Raw genomic sequence first — 21,919 nt, forward strand, 5'->3', positions numbered from 1 at the left:
AAATCCTGTCCTCTATCGAATGATCAATTTTTTAAAAGTTTCTCCTTTAATAATTATTATGTTGTAATGATCTAAAAATCGAAAAACATCTATGCATTTTCATGATATTATAAGACAGCTTCTATCCTCACAGAAACCATTCCAAATTAACGTCGAATGAGTTTTTTGATTCCTAAAAGTAAAGATTGAAAGTCGTGACTGAAAAGCCACGTTAAAGTGCAGTCTCACTTATAAAATTGCCTGGTAGAAGTGTGAAAGGCGATTAGGTATAAACTAATCTCTTCTTGTAAATAGAAGATAAAGCCTGGGAAGATGGGCCTCCTAGAACAGCACAAAAACCAATACCTAAGTCTGTACAAAATTATATTTAATTGTAGTTAGAAGAACTTAACTTATTACAAGTACTGATTGCATGTAAGATTAGTAACTGGACTAGAAAAACTAATGTTTAATTTCATGACCGGAATTAGGTGTTAAAATGTAGGAGCACCCACTTTAATATGGCAACGACAATTACTTTATGGACATGCAATATTTAAGGTAATTAAAATGCTTCTAAAATCTATTAAATACTAAATATACTTTTAACAAAGATAGATCACAATTCTTAATTGTATTTACTTAAAAATTGATTATGCCGCTATTTCTAACATTTACCCCTATGTTCTATTTTTTTTTTTGTGATCCCGTTTTGCACTTTTTGGTTTTATTTTGCTGTTTATTTATCTGTGTCTGCTACCCTTTCTTCTGCAGTTGATTAGTATATGACAACAATGGATGCCAGTAGACGTCACTTAGTTAGGGTTTGTGTTTGCTATTTTCTGTTCTAAAACCACAAAACCTATGCATAATAACTTCTAAAATATGTGTGTAGTATCAGGGGAGGTAATCCTACTTGTATATATTTACATCATATTTTTATATATAATATCATTTACCATGTCTGTTTGAGTATGGTCAATTTTTATCAAATCTTATAAAAAAATTGAGGGTTTGTGTTTCTCTATTTCTAGGAAGAGATGGATTACCTGGAATTGCTGGTGAGAAAGGAGAACCTGGAATCGGGCAATCAGGTCTTCCAGGACAAGATGGACCTCCAGGTTTGAGCGGCCTTCCTGGTAAACGTGGTTCTGCTGGTCCTAAAGGTGATCCAGGACCTGCCGGATTCCCAGGAATGAAAGGAGAACCTGTAAGTAACAATTAAATATTATTTTGAATTGATTCATCTACAGTTGCCATTACTAACTAGCAGAGCATTACCACTGTCGATCAAGAGAAGAATCCATCAGGCATGTGTATACAGTTCGATTATGTATAGAAGTGAAACAGCACCAGTGATGGTCGAGGATATTCGTTGCATGGAGAGAAATGATACGAGAATGATATGATGGGTATGTAATATAAGTGTTAAAAAACAGGCTTAGATCTGACGACCTCAGAGGAAGATTGGAGAGTATAGAGAGATGTGTGCAGAACTGGAGACTTCAATAGTATGGCCATGTTGAAAAAACTGATGAGAGTTTTGAGGTTAGTTTATATAGAATAGTTGAGGTAACAGGATCAGATAGCAGAGGACCAAGGAAAATATGGTAGGAAGTGATAGGGAATGAATGGAGAGAACAAGGGATAAATAGAGACCTGGTCAGAGATAGGTAAACGTGAAAGTCAATTTCTAAAAGTCGACTAACACATACCAGCATGGAAACCGGATGTTAAACTGATGCTGCTGCTGCTGATGATGATGACTTAACATATATTTACTTTATGTATACCTTATATACAGCATAATCATGTTGACACACCAGTTTCCATCAGATCAACAAAGTAAGCATTTTGAACCTGTTAGTACCAAATGTGTGACCATTTGGGAATTCTAGGTGCTGTATGTGCTCTCCGCTTATCTTGGCATTTGTTTTCAATCGTCGAGAACATATATATATATATATATATACACTCCACTTGCCACTTTAACAATATCAACTCAGGAGAGGTGTGGTTGGAGATTGCGCACTTCTTGCCACAAGAATTTCAAGCATAGAAACCCCTACAGTGGGTATCTATAGTCTGTCAAGCATGAAGCTTCCCCAAAACGAGAGCCATTCATTTCAATAGGGGCGTGATGGGGGTCAAAACGATTATTTTAAAAGGAGAGAAGCTTTGTGTTCAATGCATTAAAATTAAACAGACACTTTTTTACTTAATAATAAATTTAATATTTAATATTTTAATCAGAGGTCCTGCTAGCTTGGCAGGCCAAGTGTAGGCTCAATGTGTTCACTCAAATAATAGCGATTAAGATAATTAATAATAATTAATATTAATAGCAATTGCTTGTAAAGTCAATTTACAATGATTCCTAGTGTGGCTCAAGATTAATAGACCAAGGTGGTTGAGGATGCCTGCTCCACTTGTCTTCCATGTGATCGATTGAAATACACATGTATTGATTGGAAAATAGGCATATTTTAATCGATGATAAATAAATTGAAGTGCTGAGATCATGAAATGAAGAAGTGGTAATGAACTGACAATTCTGCTGCTTTTTAGGTTTCGTTCCTTCTTGAGAAAAGCTAGTGTTATAATTGTAGATTCAAACAGTTTTGCCGATACTTATCCATTCATTGTTAAAAATTTAGTCAATTAGTAGTTTTAGATTGGGTTGTATATAGCCGGAGTTCAGCTGCTTTTTTTTTCTTTAAGGGACAAATAAGCAAGAGGAAATGATTGAGGATTTCAGATGTTTATTTCTTCAAACTCTGGGAGTGGACTGAGCTAATTTGGGCATTGTTATATCTATACCCCCTCAAAATATATTTTTTGTTTTTCATTGTGTTACAATAAAACAATATTCCTTTATCTATTTCAGGGTTACCCTGGCCAATCAGGTCTACCTGGTACCGCTGGTATTGATGGCTTGCCTGGACAAAAAGGTTTGTAATAAATTTTTAAATCATTTCTGTAAGTTATATCAAATAATTCTCCCCCCCCACACACACACACGCACATAAAAACATAATTAATTTGTATTCCTTTGTCAGACTTTAAACTATCAATAAAGCTTCCCTAATAAAACCTATTTAACTTTTTGAAACATTCTTTGTACAACTATCGATTGGGATATTTTTCAGATTACCAAAATAAGATTTAATCAATTATTTCAAGTTTTTGATGGAGGTTCAGTTTTCTTTGTAAGATAAACTTAAAACGATCCACCTGAAATTATTATTTCCTGAAAATGCTTTCACTCCACCCTACAAGTCTCCAAATTATTAAAAAAAAAGAACTTTTGTAAGACTTACTGTTTAATTTTTAAAGAGGATTTCAGCAGGCATAAGATGATCCGTTCTGCTCAAAATTCTGAAAAGGTCTCATTAAACAAGATTGTTTATGACTAAAACGCGGTTGCATACTGTTATGAAGTGGGTTTGAGAGTGGTAAGGCACAAATATGAAGAAATAATTGGATGAAAACGATTCTATGTAGATCAACTACAATAAGGATTTATTTAAACAAATTATAAGTGAAAATAATTACTCTGAAATAAAGAAGTAATGTAATTGCAACCTTGTCTCTGCTTTATTGTTATTGTCATGGCAAGTGCTCGTCTGAGCTTCAAACTTTCACAAAAAACATTCATCTAGCTGAAACAACTATCAATAATTTCCCCCACTCTTTATTAGTGCTTAAACGGAAATGTTGATTCCATGAACAAAGCTTCTTCTTTATAACTGCCCGTCTGTTGAACTCTCTTCCGTTTGCCTGCTTTCCAGCTGACTACAATATGGTCGTCTTCAAGTCCAATGTAAACAAGTTCTTGATGAACCATCCCCTTAACTAATCCAATTGACCAAATTTCCACTACTAACGATTACTATATTTCCATATTAACTACCATACACTCATTAATCCTTATCCCCGAATGACCCCCGGGCCTTGATAAATGGTGATTCAGTTGTAAAAAAAAAATTGCCTGTCACTGAGCAAAACTTCATTGAATGTTACTTGTTCTGTTGTGTCTAGTCAAAATGCAGCGGTAGATAACTCCTGCTTAACATGTTTTTTTGGCAAGAGAGATAACTTTAGGATATAGAGTTATTTCCCTTTAAACATTATTTTTCTGGATGGAATTTGTTATTTATCTCACACATAGAAAACTGGAGTGTCATCCTAAAAAATGAGCAACTAAATTTTCGTAGACATTTTCCTTTTATGATTTGAAAAGTTGGCATTTAATTAATAGTAATCAGCCAAATCGTGGAAAAAGGTGCATATTATACGTCTGTTTGAATAAAATATCCTAAACCACTACATAGCTTTAATATAAAGAACTTTACAATATCTTTGTTTTTACTTAATCAACCTATGTAATTTTGTAGTGTTCTGGTGTTGTAATGCTGTAGTGTTGTACTTTTGTAATGTTGTAGTGTTGTAGTTTTATAATGCTGGAGCGTTGTAATGCTGTAGTGTTTTAATATTGTAGTTTATACTTCAATGAAATATTGATTGTATAATCAACCTATGTAATTTTGTAGTGTTCTGGTGTTGTAATGCTGTAGTGTTGTACTTTTGTAATGTTGTAGTGTTGTAGTTTTGTAATGCTGGAGCGTTGTAATGCTGTAGTGTTTTAATATTGTAGTTTATACTTCAATGAAATATTGATTGTATAATCAACCTATGTAATTTTGTAGTGTTCTGGTGTTGTAATGCTGTAGTGTTGTACTTTTGTAATGTTGTAGTGTTGTAGTTTTGTAATGCTGGAGCGTTGTAATGCTGTAGTGTTTTAATATTGTAGTTTATACTTCAATGAAATATTGATTGTATAATCAACCTATGTAATTTTGTAGTGTTCTGGTGTTGTAATGCTGTAGTGTTTTACTTTTGTAATGTTGTAGTGTTGTAGTTTTATAATGCTGGAGCGTTGTAATGCTGTAGTGTTTTAATATTGTAGTTTATACTTCAATGAAATATTGGTTGTATAATCAACCTATGTAATTTTGTAGTGTTCTGGTGTTGTAATGCTGTAGTGTTGTACTTTTGTAATGTTGTAGTGTTGTAGTTTTATAATGCTGGAGCGTTGTAATGCTGTAGTGTTTTAATATTGTAGTTTATACTTCAATGAAATATTGATTGTATAATCAACCTATGTAATTTTGTAGTGTTCTGGTGTTGTAATGCTGTAGTGTTGTACTTTTGTAATGTTGTAGTGTTGTAGTTTTGTAATGCTGGAGCGTTGTAATGCTGTAGTGTTTTAATATTGTAGTTTATACTTCAATGAAATATTGATTGTATAATCAACCTATGTAATTTTGTAGTGTTCTGGTGTTGTAATGCTGTAGTGTTGTACTTTTGTAATGTTGTAGTGTTGTAGTTTTGTAATGCTGGAGCATTGTAATGCTGTAGTGTTTTAATATTGTAGTTTATACTTCAATGAAATATTGATTGTATAATCAACCTATGTAATTTTGTAGTGTTCTGGTGTTGTAATGCTGTAGTGTTGTACTTTTGTAATGTTGTAGTGTTGTAGTTTTGTAATGCTGGAGCGTTGTAATGCTGTAGTGTTTTAATATTGTAGTTTATACTTCAATGAAATATTGATTGTATAATCAACCTATGTAATTTTGTAGTGTTCTGGTGTTGTAATGCTGTAGTGTTGTACTTTTGTAATGTTGTAGTGTTGTAGTTTTGTAATGCTGGAGCGTTGTAATGCTGTAGTGTTTTAATATTGTAGTTTATACTTCAATGAAATATTGATTGTATAATCAACCTATGTAATTTTGTAGTGTTCTGGTGTTGTAATGCTGTAGTGTTGTACTTTTGTAATGTTGTAGTGTTGTAGTTTTGTAATGCTGGAGCGTTGTAATGCTGTAGTGTTTTAATATTGTAGTTTATACTTCAATGAAATATTGATTGTATAATCAACCTATGTAATTTTGTAGTGTTCTGGTGTTGTAATGCTGTAGTGTTGTACTTTTGTAATGTTTTAGTGTTGTAGTTTTGTAATGCTGGAGCGTTGTAATGCTGTAGTGTTTTAATATTGTAGTTTATACTTCAATGAAATATTGATTGTATATGGCTCCTATTTACTTACCTCCCCATGAAACTAAAATTGCACATAAAGTTAATATTTTATTTAAGAAAAATACAGATCCAAAAAAAGGCACCTTGGATAGGAACTAAAATAAAATTGCCTGGATCTAGAAGGATGTCTAATACTCTGACTGACGTTAGAACATGTTTTATATTTTGGAATATTTATTCGTAAATAGTTTAATTCCATTTAAAAATTAATCAAAAATGTGAGACATGTCACAACCTGTACAACCTACTCTTACCTAGATGCATTTTGATCCATTCATAAAAGCAGTGTTAGCTTTATTCGGTTATCATGTTTGTCTATCACGTTCACGTTAATAATCACCATAATACCACATTCACTCTATGAGTGACTCTACTTAAAATATTTCCAATGTCTGTAATTGAATTTAATTCACAAAAAACATTACAAATTTTGAACAGCAGCAAAACAAAATACTAAAAAAATTAAACATAAAATAAAAAACAGGTTATTAAGACCTCCTATTCTTTATAAAAAAATCCCATCCACTGTTTTCCGGTTTATTTAGAGCCAAAAACAAGACTAGTTATCATATATTGATTTGCACTGATAATAAATTTGATACTTGTAGAGTGATTGATAATTAGAGTATGACAACAAATTGAAATTATTTGATGATCATTTTTTTTTATATATAAAGATCTTTATATTTTTTCTTTTTTTTTTTTCACATAGGTGATCAAGGTTTTGCTGGCCGAGATGGCTTACCTGGTCTTAAAGGTGAACCTGGTAAAGATGGTTTGCCTGGCCTGGCTGGTGAAAAGGGTGAACCTGGACCGCGAGGACCACCTGGTCAACGTGGATATGCTGGAATAAAAGGAGACCGTGGATTGGATGGTTTCCCTGGAGCCAAAGGTAAAAACGAATTTACAAAATTCATATATGAGTTAATAACTTCACTGTCAAGGTGCGCGCACGCATGCGTCTGTGTGAATGTGTGCGTGTGTGTGTATGTGTGCGTGCGTGTGTGTATGCATGTGTGTGTGTGTGTGTGTGTGTATGTGTCTTCAGGATATATTGTACCAAGTGAGGAGAGAAAGAGAAAAGAGAAAGGAACACATTTTATTAAAGAGAGAATGTGAGTAATATTAGAAAAAGAGGAAGACATAGTAGCATTAGAAAGAGAAAAAAGAAAGGCATGCATTTTTAGAGAAAGAAAGAGAGAGAGGGCGAGGGAGAAAGAGAGAAAGAAAGGACATTATCATATTTGAAAGAGAACTTTATTATAGCACTAGCAAGCCGCCCGGCGTTGCCCGGTCGTAAAATATGCACAATATATTTGAATTCAAACAGAAACTGAGACATGTGCATGTGAGCATCGTTTTTTTTTTTCTAACAAGTTTACTTCTTGTAAGTAAAGAAAAGAAAATGCTCGGCCGAGATCGAAACCCAAACCTGTAGACAGTGAGTCATGTATGATAATCATTAGGCCGGCTTAACACGATCTTTAAAAACTGTTTTCAAACTTACCTATTTTTAACATAATGAATCTTTCTATGTGTACCATGCGCACATGCGCATTCGTGGAACAATTAGCGAACAGATAAGAATTCGATGTATGAATTTTCCAATTGTGATCGCTTAGCAGCCGTTTTATCAGGATGAACTCATTAAAATTTTTTCCACGTGTCTGAATATGATATATATCAAATTGCAAGTCTGTAGATAAAAAATCCGTTGAGTATATAGGTTGAGAAGTGTCTCACACACATTCTCACTTTATAGATATATAGATTAGAGAGAAGAAGGTAGAGAAAACAGATAGACAGGCAGATTTTGGTAACTAAAGATGTTAAGGTTAGGGAAACCTATTACTGTTATTCACGAAAGTGGTCTGGATACTTTCTCTCAAACTCAAACATTAAATATTAAACAATGCAAATGCAGCCATACGTTTCAATATTTCAATTACTTTATTAATATTTGTTTCTTCGATAGAATCAGTTACTCACAAAAGGGACCATGCGGAAGGTTGCCAACATCTATAGTGAAAGTGATTTTATGGGGCCTACAGAATTTGAATATGGAATGTCACCTCCCATAGAATAAGGTTCACGTCTTAAGAAAGAGTATGGAATGGAAACGGCACTAACCCTAAGCGGGTTTAACCAGCTTCTTTCAAAGGAAGAAGTTCCATGGGAGTATGAAATTGACAAGTAGTCTCCAGTCGCATGTATATTCCTATTAGGGGAGATGACGACGTTAGGTTTTTACAATTCTTGCAGGGCGGTGTCGACGTCCTCCTACATACAGTGCTTGGAATTCCCAAATAGGACACCCATCTGGTACTGACTAGTCTCAACGTTTCTTAACTTTGATGATCTAACGAGAACTGGCGTGTCAATGTGATTATGCTGCATTTAAGAAAGAGTATAAGGACAGTATAATCTTAAACTTAATTCATGTAACATATTTATTGGCTATTCGTTTCTTAATTAATATCGTGGTATTTTTTATTTTTGTTTTTTTTTTACTCTCGTTCACCCTTAAGGCATATCACCGCTTTGATGTAAGAACCTACTATTTGGAACCATGCCTAGAAAAGATAACATTTAAACTTTTACATATCAGTACAGATAGAGAATCAGGTAGCAGAAAGGGAATTCCAAAGTCTAACTGTTCGAGGGAAGAAACTATTAGAATAGAAAGCGTTCTAGCATTTAGGGACATCAATACTAAAGGGATGGGATTTTGCTGCTAAGTGGGTTTGTTCGGATATGCATATCGAGGGGGCACAAGTGCAACGAGTTCATCAGAGTACATTCTACTAAAATATCTGTAAAACAGACACAGAGATGCAACACTGTGACGATGGGACAGGGGTTGAAGCTTAGTTGACAAGGTGGGATGTATTAGATTGAAAACGCTATTTTTGGACCCTATCAAAGAGGGAGAAGCTAGTGGTAGATTCATCAGCCCAGATGTGTCAACAATACTCCATGCATGGGCGAATGGTGGTCTTGTAGAGGTACAGGATACTCTCGGGTGTGTATAGTTTTCTAGCTCGATAGAGGGAACCCACATTATTTGTAGTAGCCTTCGTAATGTCCTGAATATATTTGTTCCAGTTCATATTGCCTGTGAATGTTAATAGCTATTTGCACGTGAAAAGTAATCATCTTTTACTGATCTGTTTTAAAACAGATTTTTAATTTTTATATTATTTGAATTATTCTGTTCTCATCTTGAGTGCTATTCTCACAACGTTTTGGCTGATATAACCTCCGACCTTCTTCAGGTGTATTCTTGTCATACTATGGAATTTTTCTGTCGAATTCATGAATCTGCATAGAATTTCGAATGGAACTTTTTATTTAATACACAGTGATAGCATGCTCTCATTCCGTCGGTGATGACTGGGTAGAAGTTTTAAGTAATTTGCAATTGTATTCTTCATATCGCCTGCACTGAGGATTGAACCTTCAACCTCTAGAAGAGTGTCACTCACAGCTGAATTTTACTAAGTACTTTATCTATTATGCCACAGATCCTCATCGATGAAACATTGTGAAAATAATAATTTAGTTAGTCTTTCTTGTAGGTTAATTAGTAACCTTTGTTGGTTAATTATAAGGTAAATAAAGAAAATCTACCTTTCTTCTTTAAATAATCTTCATACTGGAAGTTATATCAACGGTTGACAAAAGTAAACAAATCAATTAACGATGTAACATGTTTTAGCCTTTACATACAGAGATGTCAAAAGACATGTCTGTTTATTCATATGGTTACAAACGAAGAGAAGGAGCATTCACGTGTCATACACTTATTTATATACGAGCAATTAAAAGGAGAAAACTCAGAGTTATCCAACGCCCAAGTCACACGTCAGCACTAAAACAGACAACAGGAGACAACTCTTCACGGCATAAAATACGGTTTAACATTGATAAATTTCCAATATTTCTATGTTGATGTCGAATTCTGTTTTTGTTCAAAAGGAAATGCTGGCCTACCTGGTGCCAATGGTGTTCGAGGAACTGATGGACTTCCTGGTTTATCTGGAGAGAAAGGAGATGACGGTCTTCCTGGATTCCCTGGAAATGATGGTAAAATTTAATTTATTATTTACTCCAAAAGTTGTTGTTTTTTTTTAATTCTTGAACGTTTTTGTACATTTTCTCTTTAATTTTGAAATAAATAAAACACAGTAGCCAATAATCACAAACATGAAAAAATGAAATAGTTCTTTTATTAGGTTGAGAAGAAAATTCTTGTGGAATTTAAAATTTTGATTTCAAATTATATATTTTACAAATCTTTCATTATAATACCTTTACTTTATATGTCACTTTAAAGAGTGTCATCTTCCCTTCTTTATGCAACAAGAATGACCCGTTTCTCAATCGGGTTGTGACTTGTTATGAAAACTGGGTTCTTTATGATACTCAGATCGGTGGCTAGATGCCGATGAAGCTTTACGACACTTCCTGAAGCCAGAGTTGCACCAAAAGAGGATCATGCTGACTGTTTAATGGTCTCATCCATTATAGTCTTTTGAATGCAGGCGAAACTATTATGGCAGGAAAGTTCTGTCAGCAAATGGATGAAATGCATCAGAAACGTCAACAACATCCAGCATTAGTCAATAGAAAAGGTGCAATTCTCCTCCACCACAATGCCCGACTGCACGTTGCTAAACCCTGTAGAAGTTGAACGCTTTGGATTAAAAAAATCTTTCTTTACCCGCCATACTCTCTAGACCTCTCATCTACTGACTACCACTTTTTCAAGCATCTTGACAACTTTCTGCGTGAGAAATGCTTCAAAACCTAAGCGATATAAAAAAACGCCTTCAGCGACTTCATCGCCACCAGAATGCAAGATTTTTATGTGACTGACATAAATACACGTGTTTTGCGTTGGCGAAAGTGTGTTGATTCAGATGGTGCTTATTTGGATCAATAATTTTTTGTTTGAGCCTAGATATGTTCATTTGAATTTAAAAGTTAAAAACCATAAGAACTTTCTTGTCAACCTGATATATTGTCAAGATCAGTTCTTATGAGATGATATATTGTCAAGATCAGTTCTTATGAGATGATATATTGTCAAGATCAGTTCTTATGAGATGATATATTGTCAAGATCAGTTCTTATGAGATGATATATTGTCAAGATCAGTTCTTATGAGATGATATATTGTCAAGATCAGTTCTTATGAGATGATATATTGTCAAGATCAGTTCTTATGAGATGATATATTGTCAAGATCAGTTCTTATGAGATGATATATTGTCAAGATCAGTTCTTATGAGATGATATATTGTCAAGATCAGTTCTTATGAGATGATATATTGTCAAGATCAGTTCTTATGAGATGATATATTGTCAAGATCAGTTCTTATGAGATGATATATTGTCAAGATCAGTTCTTATGAGATGATATATTGTCAAGATCAGTTCTTATGAGATGATATATTGTCAAGATCAGTTCTTATGAGATGATATATTGTCAAGATCAGTTCTTATGAGAATCAATGTCCAAATGTGAAACGAGCTCAATATTAAATAGCTATAACATTCAAAGAGTTATATATATATATATATATATATATATATATATATATATATATATATATATATATATATAAATGCCTTCGGAAGAAATATACTTCTAAATTTATATGTAATTTTGAACACATGAAATATCCGCATTTTTTTACAAATGGAAAACATTTATTAATTTTGTAATTGTACATTTTTTTTGTATTTTCCAGGTGGGAAAGGTGATCGTGGTGATCGAGGATATACTGGAGAAAAGGGAGATGTAGGTAAGAGAAATATGAAAATATTATTTTTAATTAAAACCTCTTTTAATTATTATTATTATTATTATTATTATTATTATTATTATTATCATTATCATTATCATTATCATTATTAATATTATTATCATTATCATTATTATTATCATTATTATTATCATTATCATTATTATTATTATTATTATTATTATCATTATCATTATTATTATTATTATTATTATCATTATTATTATTATTATTATCATTATCATTATCATTATTATTATTATCATTATTATTATCATTATCATTATTATTATTATTATTTTTTCTTCTTATTATTTAATTATTATTATGATTAATTATTATTTATTATTATTATTATTATTTCTTATTATTGTTATATTTTTATTTTTTATTATTTGATTTATTAATTATTATTATTGATTATTATTATTTATTCATTTATTATTATCAATTATTATTCATTGTTATTTATTTTTATTTATTTTATTATTTAGATTTATTCAAGTATTTTTATTATTTTATTGATTATTATTATTATTATTATTATTATTATTATTATTATTATTAGTTTTCATTGATTTATTATTATAATTTTTTAATATTATTATTATTTTAAAAAATTTTATCATCTATTTACTAAGTGTTATTTTATTTTTTATTTATTTATTATTATTATTATTTTATTATTTACTTATTATTATTGCTATTATTAAATAATTTAAATTAAAGTTTTTCTTAATTAAATAAAAAAATGATCCAATTTTACATTTGAAATTCATTATATTGTTTTATTTTTCAGGTCCTACGAATATTGCCAAAATTAAAGGTGAACGAGGTCATACCGGGGATACTGGACGCAGAGGAGAAAAAGGAGAAAGGGGTCAGATTTGTTTATTGATAATTTTTAAAACGTTGAAAAATTAATTATCGATTTAATTATCGAATTTATTGATAATTTTTTTCGATGCTTTTTTCTAAAATTTTCATTTTTCTTTAATTTATTTTTGTTCTAGGTCTCAGTGGTCTCAACGGAATTGGAGGACAAAAGGGTGAAAAAGGTGGCCCATCACAGTCACAAATACCTGGACGTAAAGGAGAACCAGGTTTCAATGGACCTAAAGGTAAATGGCACTTTGCTGCTTCCATAGTAAAAATCAAACGAACATTTTGGCCGAAATGAAAATATAAAAGTAAAATAAGAAAAAATAAAAATAAGCGTATACAAAAATTAATCAAACATTTTTGTTGAAATGGAAAATATATATATAAATTAATAAAAGTAAAATAAAAAATAATATAACGAATACAAAAATTAACCAAAGATTTTTGTTGAAATGAAAAAAAATATATAAATTAATAAAAGTAAAATAAAAAATAATATAAACGAATACAAAAATTAACCAAAGATTTTTGTTGAAATGAAAAAAAAATATATAAATTAATAAAAGTAAAATAAAAATAAAAATAAACGAATACAAAAATTAATTAAGCATTTTTGTAGAAATGAAAATAAAACAAATAAATTAATAAAAGTAAAATAAAAAACAATAAAAAATAATATAAACGAATACAAAAATTAATTAAACATTTTTGCAGAAGTGAAAAAAAGTACCAGATGGGTGACCATTTGGGAAGGCTAAGTGCTATGTATTGCACCGAGTCATAGAAATTATCAGGTTGCCACCTGGGAGTGCGTTTGTCTCACAGGGAGAAATACACCCCCGATGCAAGATTGAAAGCAATGGGCAACTACTGTCTTTACTTGTCTTTCCGAAATTACCATGGCTCTACAATTTAGAGAGGCGTGGTCGCTGATGTCATTAAAACAGCAAAGCTGCTATATGCGTATACAGTACAAACGCAGAAGCATATTCATTTATTTATTTATTTATTTTGATTTTGTGCTATCACTTATTTGTATTTCAAGGTATAATAAAAGCAAAAGCAAAAAAAAAAACATTGTATAGATATAAAACATTTTAGCAGTTTACACATTGTCGTTCATGTCAAACGTGTACTTTCGTGCATGTGTGTTTTTACAAGTGAGCGATGAAGAAACAAATCAACAAAGGAATGTCTTTTTTACATACGTGCACGATTGCTGTTTTTCATTCTCCAATTGTCGCCTTTCATGCGTGTGGCTTCATCCTCTCATGGTTGTTGATTTTCTGTTTAACTTAAGACAAATAACACTCATGTATGGAAACACAAGGAAGACTTGCTGGGTTTTCAAAGGTTTTATTTAGAAAGATTGTTCCTGGAGAGGAGAGACCACGTAACTAATTACTTATTTACTGTATTTTCTTAATGATCGCGACGCACAGGCTATCGAAACACTTATATTTCTCCATTGTCAAGCGCATCTCGTTTGTACTGCTCCCAACAATGAACTGATTAGAAAACTGTTCTTCCTTGAACATGCGACGACCTTTTTATCGTCATCTCGTTCCCTTAATTTCTAACACATTTTATCTAAAGAGCTAATCTTTGACCCCCCCTCCCCTTCCCTCTGCTTTAATTGTGCCACTTGCAACTGTCTATTTTCATTTACCACCAGGTTATTCTGAAATGTACTTATGTGACCTTTGCCAGGTTCATACTAGTTAACATGAACTCTGCTCATTGATGTAGGGTCCCAATGATATGTACATATTGGATCTTTTAAAATTTTCATAATATCGAAACTGTATTTCAGATAATAACAAAACTTATACACAGTTGTGAAATACATTCGTCAGATGCCTCAAGCGAGATTTTCAGTGATGCAATATCATCATATCGGTTTAGACAGCATCCCTAATCTGACTCCGGACACACTAGATCATCTTGAAAGCTTATTACTCATGTGGACAAAAAAACTTCTGTTCTAACAATCTTTGGGTTTTCTTTTGGGCAGCATATCAGCAAGCATCAGTCATTAAATCTAAGTAAACATATGATGTAGTCGTTACATGTCAATAATCGGAACCCACACGTTGTATGCCGACAGTCACAAGGACATAAGAACAAGGAAAGAATTCGAGTCACTCTTTTTTTCAGTGAAACAACAGACATTTATTTACAGGTACTTTACAGAATAACGCATTGTCTGTGTCGAACACATGATACTCTGTCTTTGCTGGATATGTTTAGGACATTTCATTAATCTCATTAAACCTAATGTCCCGTACTTGCCGCATATTTCTGCAAAAGATTCATAAATAATTACATTTTCCAAAATTTATTCGAAAACCTTCTCCTTCAATAAATAAGTTTAATTGTTAAATTGTTTGTGGTTTTAGTCTGAAACTTTTTCTTAGAAAACACAGACACAGGAAAAAAATCAAGAAGCAGCAAATCCAGGGAGTGTGCAAGTCATTGTAATGAGTAATTTTGTCTTTTTTTTCAACGTCCAGGCAAAGATAAACAAGATGGCATGGTAAGTGATGGCGTAAATCAAGATGGCGCAATAAAATGTTGCAGTAATGCAATAAAGTAACTTTTTACTTTTATTTCGTTTTTAAGTTTTGTTCAAAAATCCAAAAATGATAAAATGTTTTAAAATGATGCTATTTTGAGACGTTGTATACACACTTAGATTTAAATCAAATAAAGAAATATCTTTCAATCAACCACAAATATCAATCATCAACTTGAAAATACTACTATGTCATTATTTAGAATGATATCTCGAACTATATATATATATATATATATATATATATATATATATATATATATATATATATATATATAATTTTTGATGATTTAAATAATTTTCAAATGATATTCCTAATGAAAATTATAAACAAAAAGTATTAAAGTGTTTTACAGCTATTTCAAGGCAACGTTTATTTAAAGTCATATAATGAAACAAATATTTTTTTCAAAACATCGAATCTCTTCAGAAAATAATTTCCATAAACAGAACTAGATAAACGCAACATACATAATTACATTCGAAGTAAGAGATGGTTTCGCTTGAAAATATACTGAATTGCTTTATGGCATGTACACATTTTTAGACATGGATACTAAAACAAAAACACACATTTTTATATTAAATATGATGAACATAAAAAGTCGAATACCTTTATTAAACACTAAATCATGATTTTCAGGTGAACCTGGATTAAATGGTAGCCCTGGCTTGGATGGTCTTCCCGGAAGAGATGGAGAGAAAGGAGTTGAAGGAAGACCTGGTCCTCCTGGAAATGATGGCCTTCCAGGAGAGAAAGGATTGTCTGGATTGTCTGGTAAGCTCTCAAAATGTGACCCTATATTACCGAATGAATATTGGCACCCATGTTTCATACCCAACTTCATGACCTGTAAGATACATGACTAAATTAAAAAAGCGTGTGCGATTCCTGATTTTATTTGTGTAATCACGCAAAGTTTATTTGATATATCTACACCGTGTTCAGTTAAATAAGTACTTTATCTTTGAATATATATATATATATATATATATATATATATATATATATATATATATATATAAAATAGTGTAGCTTGACTGTTCTAGTATTCGAATCTCAGACAATATATACTATGGTCGAGTGTGTTAACCGTTACGCCATGAGGTTCTAGATGACTTTACGTATTATTCTTATTGCTTATAAACTCATGTTTATTTATTGTTCATGTTTTTAATGATAATACCGTTATTATCGTCTCTAAGAAAATATTTTTCCTTTGAATATCGCCCATATTTTTTGGACGTAAACAAATGAACAAATATTATTTATTTATTATTTTAGTTATAAAACAGTAATCTACAAACACGTGTTTCGCGGTTCTAACGATCGTCATAGTAGCTTGACTGTTCTAGAATTCGAAACCCAGACCATATGTACTATGGTCGAGTGGGTTAACTGTTACGCCATGAGATCCAAGATGACTTTATGTGATATTTTTATTGCTTTTAAACCTATACCGATGTTTTTTTGGGTTTTTTAAACGATAATACGTTTCCAATCTTGGAGATCTAGGAAAATGTTAAGATCATTATGAGGTCATAATAATTGATTCTGCTTCAATCAATTGAAGTTTACTGAGCAATGGCTATCTACACTTCAGGTAAAATATGAGAGATTTTGTTAGCTATAAGTTTAACAGGCTGGAGTGGACGCAACATTTAGAGTTGAGGGATTAAATTCATACCTTTAATTCAGTCCAATGGCAGAACCTGTATGTATTTGCAGTAGATGAATTTAAACAAACGAAATAACAAATTGGAAGATTTGACTTTTTTTATGAATGCTAATGATTGTTGGATTAAGGAATTTGGAGATCCTGCACACACAAATTCAATGTTAGCAGAGGACAAAAAAAAAAAAAAAAACAGACAAAGAAAAAGAAGGTCGGACTTTGTACACACATATTGACCTCTGATGGAACAAAGAAATAATTTGTCAATAAAAGCAAGAGGTCTGATGGAGACAAAAAAAAAAGAGATGGAGAGAGGCGAGCGGTCGTCACGTTGTTAGCTCATCATCCCTAACGTCCACCTTCCTCAACACATTCGACGACCACTGACAGGCAAAATAATAATTAAATAAATACGGTTTCGTCATGGAACCATCGTGTTTGATTGTTAAAACGGCTGGAACAGTATTATCAACATGCATCTTTGTGGAAGTGCAACAGATATAATTATATATACGTGACATAATTATATATACGTGACATAATTATATATAGGTGACATGATTATATATACGTGACAGCGATAAACAGATAAATCGTGACAGAGAACCGGCTATACAATACCATTCTGTGTTTTTTATTTTTTAACTTTAAAATTAGATTTCATAATGTCTTTAAAAATAATTTTTTAACTTTTATTTTTATTTTCAAAAGGTGAAGCTGGTCAACCTGGTCAACCTGGATTAGATGGCTTGAAAGGTCAACCTGGACTGCCTGGATTACCTGGTTTGCCTGGCGAGAATGGCGATGAGGGACGCAATGGATTACCTGGAGCTGATGGACTGCCAGGTATACATTACTTCACAATGGCATCCTTTTTATCTTTTTTTTTTCTTGTTTTTGTAAAAATTTGTTTCCCCAAAAATTTTGTTTTCCCAAACACTGTATGGAATTCTTTTAAGCAGTTACTTTTATTTTCAGAGGGTTGTAAATGCTCTTGTCTATTCGGGCTTTATATGACAATCCGTTCGCCTATAAATTCTCATCTGTAACTATTTTAAATTCAAAAGTTTCACTCACTGATATTTTTGAAATGAGGATTGGATTCTTCTTGAGTGTTATTTGCACAGCATTTCAGTCTTCATATATTGTTGAACTCTGGAATCATTCTGTCGAACTCGGGAATCTGCACAGTATTTCAAATGGAACTATTATTTACTCTATGAGGGTAGTATGATTTCGTTTTGTCCTAGATAGAAGTCCTAAAGCAATTGCAATAGCATTTTGAGTGTTGCTTGCACTGAGACTTTAACCTTCATCTTCCAGAAGAGTGTAACTTTACAACTGAATGTATTTACTTTATCTGGACAATTCTAGCATGACTTTTGGGAGACTTAAATCTGTTTTGTTTCTAGATGTGCAATCTTACTATATATCATTAATTATTGCTGAATATTATTACTTTCTCTCTCTCTCATATATATATATATATATATATATATATATATATATATATATATATAATTTTGTGTTTCTTGTCAGTTTGGAAATATCTTTATTTTAGTCAGAAAAAAAGAGACATTAGATAACTCCTGGAAGGACGGCTATATTAATGCAAGAGTTCTGCCATCCTAAACTGCACCTCTCCTTTATTAGCATTGCTCTAATTCAATGGCAGCAAGTCTAAAAGTCTACAATAACTGGAAGTAATACCAGATAAGCAAAGAAAGAGTAGTATCAATTCTCAGTTCTCCTGTATTGTTGTGATATATATATATATATATATATATATATATATATATATATATATATATATATATATACTTCCGAATAGATTTATCCAACAATCAGCTGGTATGGAAACCTGTGATTATAAGATTTACAAAATATTACTGGTCGTAATATTCTACGTATTATCCGGTCTAAATAGGAATTGCTCAATATACAGGATAGAGCAAATAAATCAAATTATAGTGATTCAATGAAATTAAAAAAAACAAACCTTTATTTAAATCAAGGATTTTTTATTATTCCAAGTAAGACAAAGAATACTTTAGATATTTTATCTCCTTATCCTATAGGGTTTCAATTCCTACCATCTCTTCAGAGGAGAAAATATTAGCAAATAGATATAACGGTATTCACCCTATTTGCTAAAGTCAGTTAGACATGGAAAATCATAATCAAAAATTGATTAAAATAGAAGTCACATAGCGGGGGAAATTGAAGAAAGGATATAAAGGTTTAGTTCCAAATTGCGCGGTAAAATCCAAGGTAACTGTCCTTTAAAGAAGCGAGGTAACGAGATCCAAGCTGTATATTATGTAATCCACATCATAGAGTAGAAATCCAAGTTGGGCTTATTTCTGGAGTAATTCTTCTTTATGGACCGGTGAAAAGATTTTTAAGGTTTGGTTGGAATTTTTTATTAAAGACCTTAGTATTACTGGAATTACATGTTCGTGAAATAGAATAGGTAGAAAGGGATAGTGGAGGGGAGAGAAGTTTAAAATGAAGAGATGGATCGGGGTTGGGGGAGAAAACACACACACAAATATATATATATATATATATATATATATTTATATATATATATATATCTATATCTATATATATTTATATATATATATATATATCTATATATATTTATATATATATATATATATATATATATATATATATATATATATATATGTATGCATATATATATATATATATATAGCAGAGAGTGACCTCTATAGACAAGTTCAAGCACGCTATAAAAAGCTATAAAAATGTTGAGTAGCCGTTTTGGTAGGTCATGTTAGACTTGGGTATAGGGAAAGGGAGGAAAAAGAAAAAGAAGCAGAGAAAAGACAATAAAATGAAAGAAAGGAAGAGGAAGAAGAAGCAAATGAAATTTTGCATTTTTCAAGCTGAAATCCACCTTCAAACTAATTAACCTAATTACATCTTAACTCTTTACTCTGTTTAACTCTATTAAATTCAGTCTACTCAAACAATTAATTCATAAGAAGCTCTTTTTGTTAATTTTATACTCATTGATAATATCCTTTAAATGGGGGAATTAAATTGAAGAATTAGAATAATATCTGTAAGTAAACTAAGCGTATTTTAGAACTTGTTATTTTAATTTTATAATATTAATGACGATCATTTACTGTTACATCGAAAATAATACTGCCTTACTGGTATAAAAAATTTGGTAATAATAATTATAATATTTAATAATATTTAACTGGAAGAACTTTATACACGCATATATATTCATATATATATATATATATATATATATATATATATATATATATATATATATGCATACATATATTTTCCCATACACATACCTATACATATATACATACATACACGCATACATATATACATTCATGCACACATACATACACAATTATATATATACATACATACAAATACCCACACATACATACATACTTTAAATATAAAGAAAGTATAAAACTAGTAATACTATTAATTATAATAATCAGTGCACGTAATAAAACTAATTATAATAAAAACAAATTGGCTCCTATACTGCTAATTAACATTCAGAAAATAAGTGTATAGGGTTATGTAACTAAGGCTCTAGAGTTGGGTTACACTAGTACTAACAAGGATGACGCATTATTGAGTATTATGCGTCCATATTTATATGTGTGGGCTCGTTAATTGAGAAGTTTCATATTAGTTTGGAACAGTATTCTAACAAGATCACAGAAGTGCCAATTATGTGTTAGAATTTTAAATTGTAGTATGTTAATGTGTGTATAGTGAGTCTCTACTTAAAATGTAAATTAACAATAAGAAGGTATAATTATATAGGTTAGATAAGATTGATTTGAGAACTTATTTTTAAAAATCATTTTTTAATTCGCAAATTTTACCTTGGATTTTATTTAGTATTATGTTTTTACCCATTTACCTGTATATATATATATATATATATATATATATATATATATATATATATATATATATATATATATATATAGAGTGTATGTTATTTTATTTTAAGTTAGCTTCGAATATACAGAGATTGCAAAATTTGAAAATGAAATGCAAATGTACCAGGATGTAATTTAGTGGGTAAATCACATAGAACATACGTCAAACAGCTTGTAAATTTCACACATTTGTGAAGACCTACCTAGTGTAATGAGAAAAAGGAGAAGGCAATATGGTGTGAGAGAGTCAAAAAGATCCATAACAGCACGATTGGATGAAAAGATGTAGCAGTAGGAAAAATGAGAAATGTCTTTCATCCTCTTCAACGTTCATGGATCGATCTAGAAATTTTGGGAATTTCTATTAAATTCTACTAAAATCTCTTTAGTACAAAATGAAATTGATGTATTTTAATATCTGCCATTTCTTTTCTAGGTCTTAAAGGTGATACTGGCGCACCTGGTCGACCTGGTGAACCCGGACCTGTGGTTATGGGACCCAAAGGTAACACAGGCTTACCCGGTCTTAGTGGACCACCTGGTTTCCCAGGTTTGAAAGGAGACAGTGGACTTCCAGGTAAGGAAAAAAACAAAAACTTAGAACATTTAAAATTCTTTGCATCTTTGCTTTTTCTTTTACTGTTATGCAGTAAATAGAAAACTCAGAACTGGTAGCCTTGTACCAGTGGAACACGACCCCATGTCTTTTGTTTGATCCCCAAATCAAAAGATATTATAACAGAAATGAATAAATAAACAAGGAAGACTTTTTGATATAACTTACAATTTATGGCATGTAGAATGTGAATATTGCTTTTTGCACATTCTACTTTATAGTAATGTTGCTTTTTGAAATGTGTTTATGTAAAATTGTACTACGTTAGTCAACGTGGTTTGATTTTTGAACAATTCATTGTAAAAAAGGGTAAAGTCGAAACG

At 31.2% G+C, this 21,919-nt stretch overlaps 1 protein-coding gene across 1 annotated transcript in view; it reads left to right on the forward strand.

Moving 5' to 3' along the window:
* Positions 1-21,919, forward strand: part of LOC145288105 (uncharacterized) — a 269,577-nt gene that overhangs the window by 242,360 nt on the left and 5,298 nt on the right. Inside the window, exons 29-38 of the mRNA XM_080136163.1 lie at positions 1,014-1,189; positions 2,867-2,930; positions 6,791-6,970; positions 10,057-10,164; positions 11,835-11,888; positions 12,688-12,768; positions 12,902-13,009; positions 15,989-16,123; positions 17,733-17,867; positions 21,417-21,557. Coding sequence (XP_079992289.1) covers positions 1,014-1,189; positions 2,867-2,930; positions 6,791-6,970; positions 10,057-10,164; positions 11,835-11,888; positions 12,688-12,768; positions 12,902-13,009; positions 15,989-16,123; positions 17,733-17,867; positions 21,417-21,557 — 1,182 coding nt within the window. The remainder of the gene's footprint in view (positions 1-1,013; positions 1,190-2,866; positions 2,931-6,790; positions 6,971-10,056; positions 10,165-11,834; positions 11,889-12,687; positions 12,769-12,901; positions 13,010-15,988; positions 16,124-17,732; positions 17,868-21,416; positions 21,558-21,919) is intronic.

This window comes from Euprymna scolopes, chromosome 11, assembly GCF_053919585.1.
Source record: "Euprymna scolopes isolate OS-2025 chromosome 11, ASM5391958v1, whole genome shotgun sequence".
In the NCBI taxonomy this organism is placed as follows: Eukaryota; Metazoa; Mollusca; class Cephalopoda; order Sepiida; family Sepiolidae; genus Euprymna; species Euprymna scolopes.